General features: G+C 41.0%; 1 protein-coding gene across 7 annotated transcripts in view; it reads left to right on the top strand.

Annotated features, from left to right (window-relative positions):
* Window positions 1–20,043, top strand: part of VPS13A (vacuolar protein sorting 13 homolog A) — a 254,743-nt gene that overhangs the window by 164,673 nt on the left and 70,027 nt on the right. For all 7 annotated transcript variants that reach the window (XM_084834257.1, XM_084834259.1, XM_084834258.1 and 4 more), the window contains 9 exons: window positions 85–382; window positions 1,387–1,782; window positions 8,907–9,011; window positions 10,298–10,444; window positions 12,798–12,926; window positions 13,175–13,308; window positions 13,810–13,939; window positions 18,189–18,421; window positions 19,094–19,247. In XM_084834257.1, the coding sequence (XP_084690383.1) occupies window positions 85–382; window positions 1,387–1,782; window positions 8,907–9,011; window positions 10,298–10,444; window positions 12,798–12,926; window positions 13,175–13,308; window positions 13,810–13,939; window positions 18,189–18,421; window positions 19,094–19,247 (1,726 nt within the window). The remainder of the gene's footprint in view (window positions 1–84; window positions 383–1,386; window positions 1,783–8,906; window positions 9,012–10,297; window positions 10,445–12,797; window positions 12,927–13,174; window positions 13,309–13,809; window positions 13,940–18,188; window positions 18,422–19,093; window positions 19,248–20,043) is intronic.

Genomic DNA, 20,043 nt, shown 5'->3' with positions numbered 1-20,043 from the left:
TCTGGTAGACCGTATTGAATGTTTAACGGGAAAGCTAAAGATGCTAGTGATAAGAATGATAATGATTTGTGTGCTTATTTACAGATCACTATTGTTTTTTCGACCAGTAACTGATGAAAATGAAATTTCTGAAGAGTATACATCAAGTGAAGGAGTTAGCTTTGATGAAATGGTGAAAAACTTTGACAAATTGTTGCAGAAGAAATGTCATTCTAAAAAAACAGTTAACCATCCACTGATCATCAATATTGTTCCAATGCAAGATACTTTGGTATCTTCAGCGTGTACAGATGATCAATGGGATTTACCATATATTGTTCATTTATGGCCTTCTGTTCTCCTCCGCAATCTTCTTCCTTATCAGATCACCTATTCCTTAGAGGTAACCACCTATACTGTTGTTTTCTACTTCTTCTGTTCTACTGAGCATATAGAAATATTTCTGTAGTCTGGAACATATCCTCAGTATTCTTTCCATAAATATGGAGCATAATGGTGATGTCCCAAAATGTATTCACTCATGTCCAGAATTCAGTTGCTGCCTTCAATGCCTGTGGCAAAAATGAACTTGGAGTTCTAGTTCTCAACTAATTTGACCATTCTAACCAATTCATCTCCATCTTATAATGGTGCATTTGGTTAGCTGTTAATATAGCATTTTGCTATCTGACTTCTTCTCCAGGATGAGTTTGTTGTAAACTTGGTTTTTTTAGGCTATATGGATAAGAATTTGGAATCTTTCCCAACTGTAAATATATTTTAGAAATAAGTTTCATTGACATAGGAACCACAGTTGTGGCTCCTATAGCTAAGGTGATAAATTGAAATCAGGCTCTATGATGTTAAATGGAAATCAGGGGGTGGATCATTCTAACTAATAAATTGAAAAGGTTTCATCACTCTTTCTGAAATGTACATGTGCCAGAAAGAAATGTTGGTTTTACATAACCTGAAACGTTTCATAGAATTGCAGGGCCAGGAAGGTACATAATTAAAGCCCTGCCATTAGAAGGAATACTCTGAAACTGCCAAAACAGATGCTTGTGCAGCTTTTATTTCAAAATCTTCAAAGGCACCTTTCCAAAGCAGCTTATGTTCAAGTAAGCATTCATAGGACTGCGGTGCCAAAAATAATTGAGGGGGTAGAGTAACAGCAAGAGAGATATGAATGATATGTCATGGTGTCCAAAGGAAAAACCTGACCACATGACATGTGCATGAGATGTCTACTTTTGTCGTATCGCTGAGACTGTGAGTTTCCGATAATAGCTGGAGCTGTTAATAAACTGATAATTTCCCATTTGTTTTGTATTTAACATGAAATAATTACTAAATTAATGTGTGTATTGACTATGTTTTGACCATGCTGGAACTTTTCTTTCAAAGGGACATAGTACAACATGCAGCGCTCTAGAAGATGGATGTTCAGTTCAGATTCATAATGCAGTACTGGATCAAAGCAAGCTGGAATTACATTTACTTAATTATCTTGATAAAAATTGGACCACTGAGTATCACATTCAAACAAATCAGCAAGAAATTAGTTTCATCACATTCTCCTGTGTTAGTGACCTTGATAAGACAGATTTGGATATTGCTGTGCATGTAACCTATGCCACAGGACAAATGATTATAGCAATTCACAGTCCATATTGGATGGTAAATAAGACTGGTCGAATGTTGCAATACAAAGCTGATGGCATTCACCGCAAGCATCCACCCGACTACAAGATGCCGCTTCTCTTTTCTTTCCAACCTAAACATTTTTACCATGATAACAAGGTACTGTTTTAAGTCTCAGAATTTTTTTTTAATCTCTGGAGTAAACATTAGTTTTACAAAGCATTAAGCTCTGAATCCACTGATAGTTTTCCTGTCGATATATGTATGAAATCCTGAATGTTTTTGCTTAGAGAATTTTGATTAAATATATCAACATATTGCACAGATAATATACCGTGTTCCCTGTTCCTACTAGCAGTTGATATTAATATATTGTTATACTTACAATATATTCTACACAGTTGGGAAGGGGGGCTTTTTGCAAGAAGCCAAAAATCTTGGATATTAAACAGTGACATTAGTTAATACATAATTATTCTCATCCTGCAATGCTCTGAGTAAAGGAAAGCATATCTATTTGCATAATACGTTTAACACAGATATTTCTCTTATGCATGTAAACAGTACATCAGGTGGGTCTTATGCGCAACCTAATGGTCAAAGGCAAAATTGCTGCTCCAATTAAGTTTTTTAGGGTGCAATTCTATGGGGATAGGTGGCCGCCTCCGAACTCGGAGGCGACCGCCTATCTAATGCAGGGCACGAGAAGAGTGGAGGGGATCTCCCCCTTTGCGCTTCAGCCGCCCTACATTTCTGGTTAGACAGCCGATTTTGGCTGTCTAGCTACGGGAAGGTGGATCGGGGGGGCAGCTGCCGGACAACACATAGGATGTGTCGTGCCAGGATTTCCACCTTCCCCACCCTGGAACGCCCAGTTTTTGCCGCTCTGCGTTCCTCTTCTGAGCACAGAACGCAGGGCTGTTCCAAGCTGCCTGCGAGGCAGCGCAGGAGGGGGGGAAGGTCGGTTCTCAGGGAACCGACCTTGGAGTGTGGGCTCCGAGGTCAGTTCCTGGAAACCGATGTATCCTATGGCCGTCTAGTTGCTGACTAGTGGCTGTAGGATTGCTCCCTTAACCATCTTTCCTGCCTTTGAAGCTTAGTTTTGTGATTTTCCTTCACTGAAGTGGTCATGGATTCGCCTCTCTGCGTTCTTCTGACTCAGGCTTGTTTTTTTCCATTTTCTCCCTAACTTTTGCATGTCCATGTGTTATTCTCTGTTCTCTTTTTCCTCCCTTCCCAATCTTTTTTCCTTTCAGGGAAAATAGTAAAAACAAAAACAAAAGAAAAATCAACCACCACAGCTTCTGTGTTCTTGTCAGCTATCTTCATCATCGTCTCTAATAACCCCCCGCCCCAGTTTGGCCAGCCAAATTGGCTCTGCTGCTTGCTATGGGGAAAGCAAAAGGAAAGACTGTTTCTGCCTGTAAATCTCCTCAAAAACCTCTCCTGGCAGTCACCTCAAGGCTCTTCACAAGCCGCCTCTGTGTGGCTTCTGTGAGTGACAGAAAGGCAATAATGGCAGCTATTACTGATTCTCCCATTTGCGCTGAAGCGGCTTGTCCATCTACAGCTTATGAAAAACAAGCCTTTCCATTGCATCTGGAGCTCTGTTTTCTCCACCTTTGGGAGTTTTCCTCAGTAGGGCTCAGAGCAAGATCGAGTGCCTGCAGCAACATAGCCCTGGCTGGTGTGGATGGTGGGAGTTTGGGAGGAAGAAGAGGAGGACAAGGAGCAGGGAGCATGGCCTTAAGTAGGAGCCCAGCTTTTGTTACACCATCTCCCAGATTTTTGGCCAGAAGGAGCCTTAGGGCAGATGAAGATTTCTGATGACAGAGAGGCAGACTTGGCTGGGAATTTGGGCAGTCTGTTTTTGATGCAGTCTTCCCTGGAGGAGTTCCAGTGGTTGACAGACCGCCCTGTGGGATCAGGCATCATCCTCCAGGCCCACTGCATTTTCCTGCCAAAACCCTGTCGATCCCCTACAATTAGGCAGCATTCTGAGGGGATTCCGTTTCTCCGGAAATTCCACCTTCGGTGCTACAGCGTTTTAAGGAGGCTTTATTAGCTGACCTGGCTAAGGATGCCTTGGTTAATTCTCAGCCTTCAACCCTTTCTATGTCTGCTATATCTAGAAATGCTGCACAGCCCTCTGGCTCTCTCCTAATGTCACAGTAGGCTCCTTCAGCTCCAGCTCGAGACAGTGTTCATATATCTCCAGATCATCATGATGTGCCTAGGAGGAAGTTAAAAAGAAAATGTCCAACCCAAATCTGGACTCTCCCAACCAAGATGAGAATGATGTAGACTTAATTGTCCTGGATGAAGAGGAGTGGACTGGTGAGTTCGACCTCGAGGGGCCTGATTCCTGTCACCTATTTCAGGACTCCCATTCTCTTCCCCTGCTGTGTAAATCTATGGCGGCCTTAGATTTGATTCCTTCAGAGGAAGTTCCTCAAATGTGCTCCTCTACAATGGCAGCTGTCTGTCCTGATCCTCAGCTGAAGACCAAACTGGTGAAGCTGCCTGCTGTTATCCCAAAAGTGATTAGAGGTGAGGTGAATTCTCCCTTGCAGCTTATTATGGATGAAATTAAAGTCCTGCTTATTGATGCACCCATGGTGGCTCTAGTGAATTGTGCTCTTCACCCGGAAGATACGCATGCACAGCTCAAGGGATCGCTTGAGCACAAGCTGGATACTGGTGTGAAGAAGGCCCATGAAGCAGCATCCCTGTCTATTCGGGTGGCAGCTTCAGCGTCAGTTTTTGCCAGACCTTCCCTCCTGTGGTTGAAAGATGGGGCACTTCATCATCCAGCCAGATTACGTAAGACCCTTCTCAAGGTCTCTAGGGCAGTAGCTTTTATTGCTGGTGCCTCTTTGGATGTGGCTCAGTTCTCTGCTAGATCCCTAGCAGCTGATGTGTTTGCCAGGAGACTCCTTTGGCTTTGCCATTGGGAAGCTGCTTCTCCTTTGAAGTCCAGCCTGGTGTCAGAGCTTTCATTGGGGGCAAGCAGTTTGGGGATGATGCTTTAAAGGATGTCCTAGCTGAATCAAAAGATAAGAAAAATGCTATGCCTATGACAAGGAAGAAGGAAGAAAGGCATTTCTTTAGGAGATCTTTTCATCCTTACCAAACCAGCGCGCCGTTTTGTTTCTCCAAAACCTCTGGGCAAGGGAGAGATCTCCAGTGGAGATCCCACTACCTCCCTAGGTAAATGTTTCCATTGTTGTATTGCTCTAACAGTCAGGAAGTTTTTCCTGATGTTGAGCCGGAATCTGGCTTCCTGTAACTTGAGCCCATTATTCCGTGTCCTGCACTCTGGGATGATCAAGAAGGGAACCTGGTGTCCTACCTGGGCTCGTTCCTGAGGAGGAAATAAAAGCCAACAGAAGTTCTCTGCTAGATATGGCTTATCCACCATGTCAAAGGGATACAGACACCAATTCTGACACCATCCTTTTGTTGGTGGGCGGTCATCTTGCTGGGTACACCGACAAATAGCTGGCCATCACCTCAGATTGTTGGGTCCTGGAGACTCTGCTCAGGTCTGCATCTTGAGCTGACATCTTGACCTCCACGCTATTTTTTCCTATCACCAACCTCAGCAAATCCAGCCAAGAAGGAGATGATGAAATTGGCCATCCACCTTCTACTAGATATCGCGGTAGTGGAACCGTTGCCTCTAGAACTGAAGGGATTAGGGTTCTATTCTCACTTCTTTACAGTCTCAAAGGAAGATGGATCATTCAGAGCTGTAATGAATCTCAAGTTTCTCAACCACTTCATCTGTTACCGCTGGTTCCAGATGAAGACTCTTCTGTCCATCAAAGAAGCTCTTTGCCTAGGAGACTTCATGACTTCAGTGGACCTCAGAGAAGCCTATCTCCATGTTCTGTCTTCCTCAACCATTGGGGCTACCTCCATTTTGCCTTCAAAGGGTCCCATTTTCCATACAGAGTCATACCTTTTGGCCTAGCTTCGTGTTCCAGGGTATTTACAAGGATCATGGTCACTTTGGTGGCACATCTTCACATGCAAGGGATCTCAATATACCCTTACCTTGAGGATCTTCTCACCCATTCACCCTCTCAGCATCAAGCAATGGATGTCCTGAAAGTCACCTTGGCATGTCTCAAGGACTTCGGTTTTCTGGTCAACAATCAAAAGAGTCATCTGCTCCTCTCTCACAGAATACTCTGCTTGGGGGCCTTAATGGACACACAAGTAGGGATCATGGCTGTCTCTCCAGAGAGGTTCTCCAAAGTTCAAGCTGCAGTCAAATTGATTTGCTTCAAGAAGGCAGCTGACCTCATGCTTCTAGCAAAGGTTTTTGGCCACATGGTGTCAACATTCCAGGTAACTCCTTGGGCAAGACTTCATTCTTGTTCCTTACAATGGGCCCTGCTTCCTTTCCAAAACGATATAGCTTCAAGATGTCACTTGAACATTCATCTGTCCAGGAATGTTTGAGCTTCCTTCTGGTGGCTCCTCCATCCTATTCTGGAGAGAGGGGTCCCTCTCCAGGATTCCCCCCCCCAAAAAAAAACAACAGTAATTACATCAGATACCAGCCTTTCTGGTTGGGGAATTCTGTTCAAGGGGAAGATGGTTCAAGGAACCTGGTCCTTGGGGAAGTTGCAGCTTTCTATCAACCTATTAGAACTCCAGGCATCCAGGGTAGTGGTTCAACACTTTACGCAAGTACTTCTTCTCAGATTGGTTTTCATCCAGGTGGACAGTGTCACAGCCAAAGGCACACATCTACCATCAAGAAGGAACCAAGTCTCCAGACCTCTAAGGAGGTGGACTCCTTCCTTCTTTGGGTGGAACATCACCTAGAATCCTTCTCTGTGGAATACCTAAGCAGGGGAGAGAATACTCAAGCCAACTGGCTAAGCAGGAAACGGCTAGACCAAGGAGAATGGATGCTTCACCCAGAAGACTTCGAAGAGATAGGCTCCTGTTTCAGGAGAGTCCAGATGTTCCTGCTTGCATCAGAAGCTGGTCAGCAGGTTCTTCTCCCGTTATGCATCTCCAGCAGCAGAGATGACAGATGCCCTGTCTTCTCCATGGCTGATAGGTTTTCTATACGCTTTTCCACTGCTCCCTCTTCTCTCCAGGATTCTGTGGAAGCGAAAGAAGAAAAAGCGAGACTCGTTCTAGTGGCTACCTTTTTTGGCCACGGAGACTCTGGTTTCCCAACCTGATCTATCTGGCAGTGGCTCCTCCTTGGCCTCTCCCCCTGTGGGGTGACCTGTTATCTCAAGGCCATCTCCTTCAGCCAAACCCTGCATGGCTTCAGTGACATGTCTGGAGATTGAAAGGAACCGTTTTGCCAAAGCAGACCTCTCCCCCGCAGTAATCGAGATTATATTGGCCTCTAGGAGACCATCTACCCTCAGAATTTACCAGAGTACATGGAAGATATTCTCCACTTGGTGTACTAAGAAAAAGATTTGGGGCTCAGAAAGCCAGAATCTCAGATTGTTTAGCATTTCTGCAAGACAGTTAGGCTATGGGTCTCAAGCCTAATATGCACAAATGTCAGGCTTCCATGCTATTCTTTTGTCAAAAAATCAGATAGGTCCATTGGCACTCATCCTTTTGTCAGTTCCTGCGTGGAGCTTTTTCAAAGTCACCTCCAGTTCAACGCCGTTTCCCTTCCTGGGATCTCCATAGAGTACTTTCAGCACTTCAGAAGCCACCCTTCAAGCCCCTGAAATCAGTTTATCTCTGACTGCTCTCTTTCAAGGTTTTATTATTAGTGGCCGTAACATCAGCCAGAAGGATCTCCAAACTTAGTGTCCTCTCTGTGGACAAATACCTATGTGTATTCCATAAAGATAGCGTGGTGCTCTGTACTACTTTGTCCATCCTAAAGTTCTTTCTCCTTTTCATTGTAAACAAGAGCTAATTCTTTCCACTTTTTGTCCTTCCCCTGTGCACTCCTCAGAAATGAAATGGCATTCCCTTGTTGTCAGGAGGGCCCTGGGGCCTATATCAGCAGAACCAGAACTTTTCGGCAGTCAGATTCCCTGTTTGTGTCATTCTATCCTGCTTCCTTGGGTTGGAAGGTTTCTAATGCCACTGTGAGTAGATGGCTAAAGACGTGTATTTCCCTAGCCTATTCTGCCTGAAGTTGTCTCCACCTACCAATATTTTTGCCCATTCTACAAGAGCAGCTGCAACATCAGCAGCTTTTTTCCTCAGTGCACTGCTGCATTGATTTGTAGGGCAGCTACTTGGGCAAATCCTAGCACATTTGTTAAATGTTACAAGATGGACTTATATGCGTCTGCTGAGTTGGCCTTTGGAAGGAGTGTCTTGCAACATGTCCTTCCCAGTCATTAAGCGGCAACTACTTTGTTGATCCCACCCTAAATAGGTCAGGCTTTGGTATGTCCCAGCTTATGTACTGTTTATATGCACAAGAGAAAAGACCATTCGTCACTTACCCGTAAAAGGGATTTCTTTGCGCATGTAAAACAATACATCAGGGCCACACCCTAGATTCAGATTCTGTTATGGCTGTTTCTGCTGGTGGGGATTAATTTTCTTATTTTGTCACACTTGGTTTCTTTCCAAGCCCTGTCTGCAGAGTGCAAGATGTCCTGTTTTTCTTGTTTGTGTTTCACTGTACTCACTTCTAATTCCTGAACTTGTCATCGGAAACTGAGCTTCAAAGGCAGGAAAGCTAGTTAAAAGACTTAATTGGAGCAGCAATTTTGCCTTTGACCACTAAGCACAAGACCCACCTAATGTACTGTTTTACATGCACAAAGAAATCCCTTTTACGGGTAAGTGACCAACGATCTTTTTTTCTTTTGAACTAGTATTTTATTTGATAGATGATTATCATATGTAATTCTCAGTGCTGATACTCAAGTTGCTCAAGTGCTGAGTTATGACTGAGGAACAAGAGACAGGTATCAGAATGGACAGGGAAATCCACAAGTTTTGCAGCCGTAGAAAAAAACGTTAAGGGAAAAAATGAAGGGGACTTAACTCGCACAAAACAGCCCAGTGAAGATTGAGCATGCTCAAAGAACACAGAATGCTGAGTGTCTGTTATAGGAATGGTGGGGTGAGGGTGGGATAGATGGCGTATCCTGGAACAGTGCATGACTAGGTGGCTGGAACATGGCGCAGGAGCACTCCACATATTCTCCAACAGTCCCACTTGTTAGTATCAGTTGTTCACCTTCCAGATGACAGCCAATGGATTTTTCCTTTCTTTAATTCTACTTGTAATGAAGAGATCGTAACAAATGTTCTCCGTACAGGTTCAGCTTATGGTGACAGACAGTGAACTTTCTGATCACTTTTCTCTGGATACAGTTGGCAGCCATGGTTTCGTTAAATGTAAGGGTCACAAAAAGGAATACCAAGTGAGTTGAGTATCTAATACACTTAAATCTATTGCAGAGCTAATTATGTGTTTGTCTACTTGAATGAAAGAAAGCCCTATTTAATTTATTGAGACTTAACCCCAAGTAAACTTGCATAGGATAGCAGCCTAAAGGTGCACCCAGACCAACACACATCCTGTTTCCTTTCCTGTCAGTTTTGTTTTTAATGTCTCAGAATAAGTTTTATGCAAAAATAACATGTTTTCAGCAACTTAAAAACTAATTTATTGTGACAAGATTTCATTGACTAGAATCCATGGTCATGTGATTCCTGGAAATATTTCTTCCTCCTAGAAATGTGGCGACGTTTTTCTTACATTTTCCTTAATAAACGTAACTGAACAAGTGTACCAAATGCATCCTGATAAAGTATAGCCTGCTTGTTGAAAAAACGGTGGCAGTGATGTTGAGAAGACTTTATGAATTGACCAGTCCGTTAGCAGACAAATTTAACAATGTTTATAGGCACAAGTTCACCTTAAAAAAAAAAAAAAATTAAACATTTTTAATTTTTAAAAAAAGTTGCCAATAATGGAAGAGAAACACACTATAAGAAGTACCGCATGAGCCTTTTTGTCCGGACCGCTCACGCAGAAGCTTTAATGAGATAGAAAGTTGCTGTCAAGGCGATTCAACTACATGGCAGCTGCTTATCTGTGAACTGCTCCTGTGTTAAGAAAATTTAAATGACATAATTACTGTGGGGAAGACACACAGCGTAGTGGCAGAGCAAACACTTTGGATACAGAAGGCCCCAGGCTTAATCCCTGGCCTCTACAGATAGGGCTGGGAAAGACTCATCTCCGAGACCCTGGAGAGCCACTGCCAGTATCCTATGCAATACTGAGTTAGATGGACCAATGGTCTGATTCGGTTAAGGCAGCTTTGTTTATTCATATATGCAAGTTCCACGTGGGAGCAAGGGGAGCTGATCACATGGGTCTTTCCACAAAATTGGCACTGTTCCATAGGAAGCAGTGGGAATTGCACATTTTAACCCAGAGTGGGCAACTTGTGGCTCTCCAGATGTGTTGGCCTACAACTCCCATCATCCCTCACCACTGGCTATGCTAGCTAGGGCTGATGGGAGTTGTAGGGTGAAACATCTGGAGTGTCGCAAAATGCCCACCCCTGTCTTAACCTGTGTTGTAAAAATGTCTGCAGATTGTGCAAAACAAACAAATAAAAAAAATTCCTGCTTGTCTGAGGGCACCATTTAAAAGTACTAAGACTGATACACACTAAACAATGTTTGTCTTTCCCAGGTTGGGGTCACTATACATAACAGCAGTTTTAACATCACTAGAATTGTGACTTTCACACCTTTTTTTATGATCACAAACAGAAGTACACATACTTTAGAAGTAACTGAAGAAGGCAATGAAAAGTGGATACCAATACTTTTCCAGCAGGTAAGCCTTTTAAGAGCTTTCTATATTCATGTATATTCTATATTGTATATGTATATATATTGTATATACAATATATATATTGTATATACATATATTGTATATGTATATTCTATATTCATGAGGGGCCACGGTGGCTTAGTGGTTAAGATGCTGAACTGCAGACTGGAAGGTCGGCAGGTCACCAGTTCGAGACCCGAGTGCTTCGTGATGGAGTGAGCTCCCGGCTTCAGTCCCAGCTCCTGCCAACCTAGCAGTTTGAAAGCAAGAAATTGCAAGTAGATAAATAGGTACCGCTTCGGCGGGAAAGGTAACAGCGTTCCGTGCACCTCGGTGTTCAGTCATGCCGGCCACATGACCACGGAAGCGTCTTCAGACAGCGCTGGCTCTTTGGCTTAGAAACGGGGATGAGCACCACACCCTAGAGTCGGACACGACTGGTTGGGGACACCTTTACCTTTATATTCATTTACTCACAGCAAAGGAAACACCTGCAACTCATTTCACAAATGCCAGTTTATATGAAGGGGTATTTGGTACTCTAGTAGCTGCTTCTATATTCCAGTACAAGCATGCTTTCTTAGGTCATAAGTGCAACATGGAATTCTTTAGCTATTTCAACTTGTTCATTTTTCTCCCTATTTTTTTTTTAAAAAACAGCTCTGATCAGGAAGAAAACGTCAAAACTACTCTAATATTTAAAGGATGCTATTAATATATTCTTTCTTGTACATCAGAAATTGACCAAGGACTGATCCACTCAACATAATTGTTGTCCAACACATTTGTTATCCTGACCCTCCCTGGATGTATACTCACATGGGCAAAGTAATGTGTGAAATGGACAGTGACTACTACTGTGGTCAGCAGCAATTCCTGTGATTGAAGTGGCTGAAAAAAGGACTGTCACAATAATTGAAATTGTTTTCATGTTTAGCAGCAATTTGGCCAAAGTTAAACACTTTCAAATTCCATTTATTTAAGTTAAGTTAAATGAGTAAAATTTAACAATGCTATATAATAGTGATTAACTTTGGCTTAATCATAGCTGTGCATGCCAATTTACACCCTATATTTGTCCATGAAAGCACATACTTATTGAAGGTTTTGTTATTATTACACCATCCATCCATGTGATACTTTATAAAAATGAAAGGACAGGTCCCTGCCCCAAGGGCTTGCAATTTAGAAACAGAGACAAGGGAGACAATAGAGGAAGGGAAGGGAAATGGAGAGAGAAGTAGACAAGGAAAGAATATTAGATTATTTCAGTTACATGTACTTAACTCTGGTTACATTAGGTCATTGAAACTATGGAGTTGTACCAAAGTCTTCATGGAAGAGTTGGGTTTTGAAGAGGGATTTGAAGTAAATAACAGAAAGTGCCTCACAGAGGCATTCTGGGAAGCCTTTCTAGACACAAAGGGCAGCAAGGGAGAAATGGTGGAGCTGTTTGAGGCAGCTGAGGGTGATGAAGCTGGATGCACAAAGGTCCAAGGATCTAAGAATGAAGAGATAAAGGTGGTAAGGCCATGGAGAGTTTTGAAAGTTGTACAGGATCCAGGTGTGTAAGGCGGGGGAATGGGACACAAGTGTCCCTCCAGATGTTGGCGGACTACAATTCCCATCATCTGTGACTGTTGGGCAAGTTGGCCATGCTGGCAGCGTCTAATGGAGTCCAGTAATATGTGGAGGGCCACAGGTTCCCCACCTTTGGTGTAGGAATTTAAGGAGAGATAGAATGTGCTCAGAGTCACAAGAATGGTGATTAGTTTTGGCAGTAGAGTGCTGGATAAAGATGAGGGGACCAACAAGAAAGCATGGAAGATCAGAGAGGAGAAGATTGCAGTACAGGTTGTGGTTCTTTTTGTGGAAGAAAATGTGTAAAATGAATTAACTACTTCAGTATTTTTATAGTGCACTGTGAATAGTATCAAATGTAATCTTTGGATGAAGAAAATAAGTGAATGGATTTCCCTTTTGCCTATGAGTATGTCATATTTACTAGTTTTCTTGTAGTTTTCTTCTAATTTTCTGCCAGCCTATTCTAAACTATCATTAACAGTGGAATGCTGGGTATAAATTGTTATGTGAGAACAGTATGCTTCCACCTATTTTACTTACTCTTACTAATTTTGTTTATCTTCTAAATAATAGATTTATGCAAATTTCTAAAGCTGAGAATGTATTTGACTGTTAAAATACTTATTTCATCTCTTATGTGTTCAAATTATGTTTGGCTCACAACTTTGTTCATGACTTTATATTCATCTAAAGGGGATGAGTTGATTTATAGAGGCTATAATTCAGTTTCCATTTTGTCTGACTTTTTAAAATATATCATCTTTTATTCCAGTGTACTCCTTTTTGGCCTGAAAATAATGAAAGCAAATTACGGTTTAGAGTAGAAAATTCTGATATTCTACCCAAAGTTATACAGCTTGATAAGCAAGAAAATAGTTTGCTGCTACACTTAGACAACAGGGTGAGTAGTATAATTTACTAGTTAGATAAACTTTAAATATGTATTCCATCTTCTCTCTCTCTCCTCTTTCTACCCCAAATTCAGAGAACTGAAGGGGATTACTCTATCAGAAAATCAAGTGAATATTGTTAAATGTTTAAGACATTCCGCCAAATCAACTACACTTCTAAAATTAATATAGAAGTTATGATGATAAGTTCATCTAAAGAATAAAGTCAAATTTAATACACTGTTTCATTATCTGCTAGCTTGGAGGCATTATAGTGGATGTTACACAAGCTGAACATTCGACAGCAATTACCTTCTCTAATTACCATGATGGTGCAGCACCATTCCTGATAATTAACCATACCAAAGGAGAAACAATTGAATATGGGCAAAGGTATGTATACATGATTATCTTCAGATTCTGTAAAAAAAAGCAGAATACTGTAGGATTTCATGCTGTATGAGTAAATACTGATCATGAATATGTTAATAGGTATGTTTCCCTGTAGTGCCTTACTGGCGTTTCCCAGCTGAACAGGAATGAACCTGGGTATCTTAAGTTAGCAAAGCAGAGTAGCCAAAAGAAGACTGCAAGATATTTCAAATGAGGGGAAGGCTCCACCTTGATAGCTTTTACCTCTGAACCCAACTCTGCAATCTTACCCATCCCAACAACCTGATGTGCCCCAGAGTTAAGGGGAAAGACGCATAGAAGTCTAGGGATAACTTGAATCATATAGACATGGAGAATTTTCACTACACCTTTTCTCAGTTTAATAATACTTTTGTGAAAAATAGTTGTAATGTGGAAAATGCTACAAAATAGTTTTTAGGGGTTGAATTTTAATGTGTTTAATCTGTGATTTACAATTTGTTTTCCTGTTTTTGTTTGCAGTTCTCACTGTGTAATGGAAGATGTTCTGGAACCAAATAAAGCAGTACTTTACACATGGGCTGATCCAGTAGGCTCTAGAAAATTGAAATGGAAATGTGGAAAGAGCAGTGGGGAAGTAACTCAGAAAGATGTATGTATAATACTACTAATAAAGCTTAAACCAATGTTATATGCAAGTCAAAGAATCTAGTGCACTACTTAAACTGTCTAACAACCTTTAAAGTATTGTTGAGATCAAAATCTTTGTACAATCAGCAGCAGAGATCCAGGAATGAGAGACAAAAGATAATGGAAATCCAAGACAGGAAAAAATGAGTAAATTCAGATTAAAGAAAGCAAAAAAGACCTTTTGTTGTAAGATGGTTCTCAGTGTCATATGCAGGATTAGGGCTAATCTGATCTACAAAGGTTATCCAGGCCTCCTAGCTAATTGGTGGCTTTGGTTGGCCAGGGCTTCTTTGTTGGGTGAATGGCTGAGGCATCATCTGGATCAGAGGAACTAGGTCCATTCCAGATCAAGCACTGGTATCTGTGTTAGCTATGGTACTCAACAGCAGACACAGGGGAGGGGAGATGAAGATAAACCACAGCAAACATCTTATGCTGTATTGGTTTCCTGAAAAGCTTGTATGTATACATCACTGAGTACTTATAAGTATAGATTCAAATTATAGGTAGTCTAAAAAAAATAATTTTAAATAAATAATTGTATATTATATATTTAAACAAGCTGTAGTATATCCTGTTCAGGTGTGGAGGAATAATGTGTGGGCTATCCCATCTATATTACCGAATCTGAAAAAACCATGTAGGTTTTCCTGCTGCTGCTCCCTTTTTAAAACTTTAAGATTAGGACTATGGAAAACCCTGCCACAAGGTGGTCTCAGCTATAAAACCTTTAACTGTCCTTCCAAAAATCAATCCTATGAACTTTTCAGAAACCCAATAACTTAGTTCTGTGGTGTAGGTGTAGGATTGACACCACCACTAGAGACAAGATGAACAAAATTAAAGTATTTATTAGAGGAATTATTTATAAAAGAGAATAAAACTTTAATAATAATAAACAGGTTAATTATTAACCTTTAATAATAGGTTAACATTGTTTTTAATGTATTTAGTTTAAATATATTTGGTTACTGTTCCTAATAGGTAAGAGAAACTTCCCCAGCTAATAAGATCTCAGTAGCCTTTACCTCAGACCAGATTTCCTTAAACGCCACTCCAGCCAATCCCTCACCACCAGGAACCGAAGCTGTACAGCAGTCTTTCTCTGCCTCCAGCTTCTCCAGTTGCCTCTAGCTTCTAGGGCTATTCTGTTTCAGGGACCACTTGCTGAGTTCCCCTATGGTCAGACCTCTGCCTAAAACCTTCTGATGTACAAAACCTCTCCTGCCTGCTTAAAGCTTCACAGCACAGGCAACATTTTTGTCATGGACCAGTGGAAAAGAAAGTTGGTACTATTCAAAGACTACATCTATGCTGTTCATGTAACCATAAAATTCACCTGTAATAGTACTATGGAGATGACATACAACCTTTTTCTAGATGTTCTTTAACCATCAGAGAGGACAAGATTGTTACCAATCTTTATAGCAAGCCATGTGTAAAATATAACATCATCTACGGTCTGGCACTTAGAATTAAACACATATGCAACAGTAGCACTACCTTACCAACAAAAAACACAGTACCTTAAACAGCACCTTGTACAATGAGGATATCTTTTGCATTTAATAGTTTGCAACATCCACCGGGCATCTGCTTTTTCAAGAGAATCCATTCTCCACACAAAAAAAAATAGAGAAAAATAGACAGGCATGTATCTTTGGTGGTAAATTTCCACCCATCGTTTCCAAACTACCACTTAGCAATTAAGAAAAGCTGCCTCTTGAATGTTAACTCTCCACGTCTTGCAGAAGCCATGAACAAGCCACATGTTGTTGCTTTCCGACAGCAACCAAATCTGCAAAAACTTTTTGTGAGAGCTAAAAGTAAAATGCCTATCAGTAATACCAGATCACACCATTATACATCCAGCTGCTCCATTACCTGCTCTTACCTGCATGAAACAGCAACATTGAAAAGCACAACTACTAGAAATACCTGTCACATTAAACAGAACATCACTTGCAGATCTAACAGTATAATATATGTCATCAAGTGCAAGCACCCTCGTTGCAACATGCAGTATGTTGGCAAACCCACTACTGACCTTTGTACATGACAAGGAAAACAGAACAACTTGTGGCAAAACACTTTAATTCTGATGGCCTCAGCCTTGCAGACATGGCAATATTTCCTATTGAACAACTATCTTATTGTGGCAATCCTTGAAACAAGGGAAAACTTCGGAATTTATAGACTGGGCACTATGGCTGGGTTGACACAACACAAAAAGCCAGAGTACGGGTTGAGTATGGGTTGTCACTGAATCGTGGGTTGTTGTGTTGTGGGAACCCAGCCACATTAATAAATGTTAACCATGAACAACGCATGCAGAGAACCCATGGTTCGTTGTTGGTTTGTGAACTGTGGGTTGTTCATGGTTTGTAGTTCATTGGTGCGGCTGGATTCACACAACACAACAACCAACGATTCAGTGACAACCCATACTCAACCTGTTGTGTTGTGTGAACCAGGTCATTGATTCCACGTGGCCTGAGGATAACACCACCTTCTGTACTTCCCTTGCAACTTGGGAACTCCATCCACAACAGTAACATTCTATACAGCTCTTATACTAACTGTCTCGGATGAAGGTGGAAGCTGAACTGTTTGATAGAAATGAAAGAATATATATTTATCCCTGTTTTGCTAATTGTTTTATTAGAAATATAGATGCTTATTGCAGTTGGTCACATCCCTCAGGGATCCAGGGTAACTGAATCACTGTTTAGTTGCTTTGTCTATTACTATACTAGATAGATAGATAGATAGATAGATAGATAGATAGATAGATAGAGTGTATTCCTTTATTCCCAGGGCAGTATACATAAAATAATAAAATTGTGGCGCTTCTAACTGCCAGTCACCTTTGTTGACTCACCTGACCAATCCAAACAAAAGTAGCTTCTCCCCCCAGACATTTTCAAACTCCACTTGAAGCCTCCTTTCATAGCAACTGTAATCAAGGTGGCCAAAACATAAAGTAACACATAAATGCAGTGTTTCTTAACAGCAGGGCACTAACCAACCTAGAACTGGAGTCTTGTAGCACTGTTTGGTACAGGGGTGGAGGGGAGAAGGAAAAGGGAGACAATTTTTCTTTTCCCATCCTTCTGAAACCTTCTTCCACTGCTATAAATAAGTTTGGGGCTGCTCATGGAAGAGTGGGAAAAGGTAAAAGTGTATTTTTTCTTTTCCTCTCTTCTGAAAACCCTTGTATAATGTGGAGAGGGTACATTTTTAGCCCCTATTTTTTAGGCTGACTCTAATACACACTTCCATTGAGGGGCTGAAGAAGGAATTCCCTCACTACCCCACCAGCATTATCCTGCCTACTCCCAGCTGACACCCTCAACATTCCATAAGTCTTGTAAGTCTCTGAACACAGGATAAATCTTCCTTGGGTTATTTTGGGTTGTTTCTATTTTTATTATATAAACCTGAGTGTGGAGAAAACACATATTTTTTGGATGGGTCTGTTTTACTATCAAACCGATAGGCATTAGACCACCCAAGTTCAGTATTAGAAGCAGTGATGATGATATGCCTAGTTCAGTATTGGAAGGACTGATTATGCTATTTGATGTTATTACATAATCCTGTAGTCTAAACCAAATTACTTAACATTTAGAGAGCGATCCTAAACACTTTGGCGGACCACTCCAATATTGGAGACTCCAATCTATCCTATGCCCTGCTGGGCCCTTGCCAGCACAGTGGCAGATAACAGGGAGACTTTTTTTTATATACTCCGGGGGCGGGGGGGTGTCTGGGGTGTTCCTGGCAAAATAAAAAAATGGGAGGGAATTAACTTAGAGCAGTTCTAAGTCCATATGATTGCTCTCTTAGGATGCAATCCTATCCATGTTCAGACATGCATGGCTGTCTGGGGCGTGCTGGGAGTTGTAGGATATCTTCTGTCTAAACATGCATAAAATCATTGTGCCTTTAATTACTTTAGGCTACAATCCTATACTCACTTACCTGGGAGTAACCCCCATTGTAGACAGTGAGACTTCTGTTTGAGTAGATATGCACAGGATTGCACTGTTAGGCTCTCATATCTACATCTGCAGTCCTAAATATGTTTACTTTCACTATAATCAATAGAGCTTATTTCAGAGTATGTTTACTTAAAGTTGGGCTGAAGGTATATTTAGGATTTGAGATTGTTTTCCTGAAAATGAACACTTGCTTTTCTTCCATTCTAGGACTTGATGACACCTATTCTTTTGGGAAAGAAGACCATTTATTTAGTTTCATTTTTTGAAGGCTTGCAACGTATTATCCTGTTCACGGAAGATGAGAAGGTGTTCAAAGTGACATACGAAAGTGAAAAAGTTGAATTAGCGGAACAAGAAATAATTATATCAGTACAAGATGTTGGGATTTCTTTAGTAAATAACTATTTAAAGCAGGAAGTAGCTTATATTGGAATCACAAGGTAAAAAAGGAATCAAATTCGCTACTTGCATTTGAAATGATAGGATACAAATAGACCTGTTTTTGGATGATTAAACATTAGCAGTTTGATAGAAAATTCCGCTTCACCTAGATTTTATTTTCAAGAAATAAATCTCTTACACATGGGCACTATCTAGCCCAAATTGAGCTCTTCTAACAGGGCAGTCCTGTGAATGTGTACTCAGAAATAAGTCCCACTGAGTTCACTGGGACTTACTCCCAAGTAAATGTATATAGTACTGCAGCCTAATTCCCATTCATTTAATGGAAGAGAGTTAGGTACATGCTTAACTCTTCCATTGAAAAGAATAGGATTTAAAAGTGTTTAACTCTGGCTGGATCATGCTCAATATTAATACAGCAAAGCCTCAGTTGTGGGCAAGTTAGTAAATTCACTGATTTCAGTAGGCTAAAAATTGTAGAATAATTTTCTGGACTTCAAGAAAGCTTTCATGGAAATGAAGGACATAGTTTTAGAATCGAAGTCCTTTTCACTTCTAGCAAAAAATTAAATTTCCAAGGGTAAATACACTTCACAGATATAGATGCTTAATGGTTTATTGAGTTGTCATATTATACCTTTGTTCATACTGAGAACTACAAAATATTTAATAAATAGTCTCTACTTTTAATTCTTTATTTTATTGGTAAGTTCTGATGTAATTTGGGAGACAAAGCCCAAGAAGAAGTCAAGATGGAGGCCACTGAATCTGAAGCAAACTGAAAAGCTGGAGAAAGAATTTAATGAATACTGTGATCGCTCACCCACAGAAAATAAAATAGTGGAGCTGGATGATAATGTTCCGGTAATACTGAAGGCTTTTTTTAAAAATCCATTTAAAATTCAATTGTAACATAATGCTTAATATAATAGTCCTTATGCTTCTAGTAAATCTTTTTCCCCTCTTCTCCACACACACACATGCCCTTCCCAAGCCATGTGTCCTGCATGTCACTTGTAGGCCTATAGCCTTATCCTATGAATATTTATTTGGAATTAAGTCCCACCACGTGTAACTTTGCATAGAATTATGACCTTCATTTGCCTCATGCTGTCTGGGACAGAAAAGGTACCAAGATCCTGACTCCTGGTCCTCAGCAGTCATGGTTCTTTTTTGTGATCTCTGTTTAGTCTCACATATGAGACCTGTGCAGAGTAGCATTCAGAACTTTCTAGAGCAAGGTAAAAGTTTGTGATGGGAGGTGTGCCCCAACCCTCAGTACACACATGGTCAAAGGGTGTCTCCAACTTTCCTGCTCAGTTTCTTCTTGACTGCTACAGCAATAGCATCAGGAGGAACTTTTGTTTTCGCTTTTCCTCTAAGACAGGGGTATCGAACCTCTTTCAGCACGAAATTCAATTTCAGAGAAGCTCTTGGGGGCTGAATTCCAGTGGTGGGCTTGGACAAAGTTACAAAACTACCAGCATATTTTATTGCCATTAACTTAGCTTTAGGAGAAACATTTAGAACTTTTGGAATGGGGGAAAAGCTGCACAAAAGCCAGGAAACACCGAATGTTTGGCAGTCAGAGAAAAGGAGGTGGGGCCATCTGGGAAACTCCAGAGGGCAGGCCTGATGTTCAGCACCCCTACTCTAAGGT

The sequence above is a fragment of the Heloderma suspectum genome, chromosome 2 (assembly GCF_057233095.1).
Source record: "Heloderma suspectum isolate Gila_16-S chromosome 2, 16-S_ref, whole genome shotgun sequence".
Taxonomy (NCBI): domain Eukaryota; kingdom Metazoa; phylum Chordata; class Lepidosauria; order Squamata; family Helodermatidae; genus Heloderma; species Heloderma suspectum.
This window is presented reverse-complemented; position numbering and strand designations above follow the sequence as displayed.